This window comes from Aegilops tauschii, chromosome 7, assembly GCF_002575655.3.
Source record: "Aegilops tauschii subsp. strangulata cultivar AL8/78 chromosome 7, Aet v6.0, whole genome shotgun sequence".
NCBI lineage: Eukaryota > Viridiplantae > Streptophyta > Magnoliopsida > Poales > Poaceae > Aegilops > Aegilops tauschii.
The window spans coordinates 237,509,617-237,513,211 of record NC_053041.3 but is presented as its reverse complement, the minus strand read 5'-3'; the positions used below and the strand labels follow the sequence as shown (position 1 = coordinate 237,513,211).

The following is a 3,595-nucleotide window of genomic DNA, read 5'->3' as shown; positions in this document are numbered from 1 at the left end:
TCAATCCACTTGGTGAATTTGTCGTCTGCCACGAGCAAATGAGTGAAGACACTTTTTCCGGTCCTTAGAGGCCCAATCATGTCCAACCCCCACACAGCAAATGGCCAGACGAGTGGAATAGTCTTCAAAGCAGATACGGGCTTGTGAGACATGTTTGAGTAAAACTGGCAACCTTCACACTTCTCAACGATCTCTTTTGCTGCTTCATTGGCCCGTGGCCAGTAGAATCCTACTTGGTATGCTTTGGTCACGATGCTCCGGGAGGACGCATGGTGACCACAGGTCCCCGAGTGCATCTCATTCAAGATCAGTCGACCCTCTTTTGGAGAGATACATCGCTGAGCTACGCCAGTAACACTTTCTCGATAGAGCTATCCACCGATTACCGTGAAGGCCTTGGACCTGCGGACGATCTGACGTGCTTCAACTTCATCCTCTGGAAGCTCCTGCCTGAGCAGATATGCAATATACGGCACCGTCCAGTCGGGGGTGATTACCAAAATCTCCATCATTAGGTCGACAGCTGCTGGCACCTCGACTTCAGTCGGGTTGGTAGAACTTATTGGTTAGGGAGGTTCCTCAGTAAAGGGATCTTCTTGTACTGACGGGGTATGGAGATGCTCCAAGAACACATTACTGGGAATAGGCTTCCGAGTGGAACCTATTTTCGCCAGATCATCAGCTGCTTGATTCTTGAGTCGGGGGACGTGGTGGAGCTCCAACCCTTCAAACTTCTTTTCCAACTTCCTTACTGCATTGCAGTATCCGGTCATGGCAGGGCTCCTGACATCCCACTCCTTCATCACCTGATTAACCACCAAGTCTGAGTTGCCGTATACCATCAAGCGACGGACACCGAGTGAGATGCCCATACGCAACCCGTAGAGAAGTGCTTCGTACTCAGCTTCATTGTTGGAGGAATCAAAGTGAATCTGGAGGACATAACTGAGTTTGTCGCCTCTTGGGGACACCAGGACCACTCCGGCACCAGAACCATTTAACATCTTAGATCCATCAAAGAACATGGTCCAGTGTTCCGAGTGAACTAGGGTCGGCTGCTGTTGCTCAATCCACTCGGCCAAGAAATCTGCGATTGCTTGAGACTTGATCGCCTTCTTTACTTCAAACTTGATATCCCGAGGAAGAAGTTCAATTGCCCACTTAGCAACTCGACCGGTTGCATCTCGACTGTTCAAGATTTCAGACAACGGAGCGTCGCTGATGACTGAAATCGAGTTGTCTTGGAAGTAATGTGCAACTTTCTTCATAGTCAAATAAATTCCATAGACACGCTTTTGGTAATGTGGATACCTTTGTTTGGACGGAGTCAAGACTTCAGAAATGTAATACACTGGGCGTTGAAATTTATAGGCCTTGCCTTCTTCTTCTCGCTTGACTGTGAGCACTGTGCTGACAACCTGACCAGTGGCTGCAATATATAACATTAGAGGCTCTTTGCTGACTGGAGCAGCAAGCACTGGCTGAGTGAAAAGCAGGGCTTTGAGCTCTACAAACGCTGCTTCAGCTTCAGGTGTCCACTCGAATGTATCAGACTTTTTCATGAGTCGGTAAAGAGGCAATGCCTTTTCACTGAGACGAGAAATGAATCGACTTAACGTATCAAGACAACCTGTAAGCTTCTGAACGTCATGCACACGCACATGGTGTTTCATTCGGAGAATTGCACCGATCTTTTCAGGGTGTCGTGGTATTCTCACGGGGGGGGGGGGGGGGTGTGAATCGACAGATGCCACAAGGGCTTTGTGTGAGGGTAAGACTGCTGCTGATAGGACCGGGAGCGGGTATGCGAGTAGCACGCGCTAGTTTACCCAGGTTCGAGGCTCTCCGGAGAGATAATACCCCTACTCCTGCATGTCTGAGCATATATATCTGGGGTGTACATCGGGCAGTACAAAGTGCTCCTAGAGCTGTATCTGGGGGCAGTGCCATGGGCATCTGGCTCCGTATATGCATGCACCAGGCATGCTTTAGTGGCCGACCATGAGCATGGCCGTATGTGGTGCTTGGGCATGCATGCCCGTGGGAATGGATGGATGGATGGCTAGCTAGCTCTCTTGCTAGCTAGCTTGCTTGTTGTGTACGTGAGTCCATCCATGGATGGATGGATGTGTGCCTCCTTTTATAGGAGAGGGTAGCTTTGCATCTAAGCTATGTGGAGGTATGGGAGCAAGGCATGGTGCATGTCATGCTTGTCCCCTAGGTCACTTCATGAATAGTGCCAGGGGACAAGTGACACTATACATGACGGTGTCGCGGTACGGTTGTCTTGTCCACGGTATGGCCGTCTCGTCGGGGTCTTGTTGATGCCGGGTCGGACTGCAGTCGGCAGCCGGCTAGTCGGCGCAGTCGGTCAGCTGGCAGCCGGCCAGGTGGAGCAGTCGGACGGGGAGCCGGCAGGAGCGGCCGAGCAGTCGGACTGAGGGGCTTTGCTAGCCCCGATGTCTTGAAATATTGTCTTGCCGTCTTCGGGATACCCGTGTCCAATTACTCCGACAGTAGCCCCCAAGCCTCCGGGCAACTTGGCAAAGTCGGGCGGAGGTTTTTTCGCGAGTGTTCATGGATCATGCAAAAGACAAAGTTAGTCAATGCAGATATATCAAATGATTGCTTTTTAGCACTGCAAGTTTTATGCAGAGGGTGCCGACTCGGTTTCGTCCGAGCCCCCTTCAATCTTTTTCATGTTCCCTCCGCTCTTTGGCTTGTGCTCTCGCTTGCCGGACAGCCGCTCTGCGGTCTGTGGCTGAGAGTGGGCCGCGGAGTGGAGTGTACAATACTCAGACTCTGGGAGCGAATTTAACCGAGTAGATACTCATAAAGAAAACGGTCGGGTCGCCCGAAGCGTTTTTCTTCCCGGACGTTTTTCGTGTGGGTGGCCTTCAGCGTTCACTCTTGCCAGTCGGACAGCCGCTCTGCGGTCTGTGACTAAGAGTGGGCTTTTCATACCGCGCACGCTACTAAGCCGTCTGCGGGAACTAACGTCTCAGGCCAAGCGGCCAGCCCCCGGGCCAACTCTGGCTGGCGCCGGGGCGAACAGTGATGCAACTGTAATGAAATGCGGAGATAGCCCCCGAGCATCGCTCGAGGTTATCCATGCTCTCGCGGTGAAAAAATCTGCGGGTGAGGAGCTCACATTGGTTTTCGTGTAGCCGAGGCGGAGTTTGCCGAAGAGAGCCGGCGCACCCGCTGGGTGTAGCTTTCGAGCCCCCGGTCGCTCGAAGGAGGGTCCCGGCCGGTCAAGCTCGACCGGCCAGGCGGCGAGGTGTCTTGCGGTGCCCTTTTTCTTCTTCTGCCGGCTGCTGGCGGCCGGACGAAACTCTTCTCTTGTCTCCGTGGGGGCGCGCCAGCGCACCCACTGGGTGTAGCCCCCGAGATTCGGGCCGACTGCTGAGCAGTCGGGCCGGATCTTCCGGCAGCGACTTTGTCTTCCTTCTTCCTTGCGGGGGCGCGTCAGCGCACCCGCTGGGTGTAGCCCCCGAGATTCGGGCCGACTGCTGAGCAGTCGGGCCGGATCTTCCGGCAACGACTTTGTCTTCTTTCCTCGCGGGGGCGCGTCAGCGCACCCGCTGGGTGTAGC

General features: G+C 53.8%; 1 protein-coding gene across 1 annotated transcript; it reads right to left on the bottom strand.

Moving 5' to 3' along the window:
• Nucleotides 1-371: 371 nt before the first annotated feature.
• Nucleotides 372-1,268, bottom strand: LOC109787512 (uncharacterized). The gene is made up of 2 exons (XM_020346056.1): nt 638-1,268; nt 372-538 (listed from the first exon to the last, which is right to left on the bottom strand). Exons 1-2 carry the CDS (start codon nt 1,266-1,268, stop codon nt 372-374), a joined length of 798 nt encoding a protein of 265 aa, XP_020201645.1.
• Nucleotides 1,269-3,595: the final 2,327 nt, after the last annotated feature.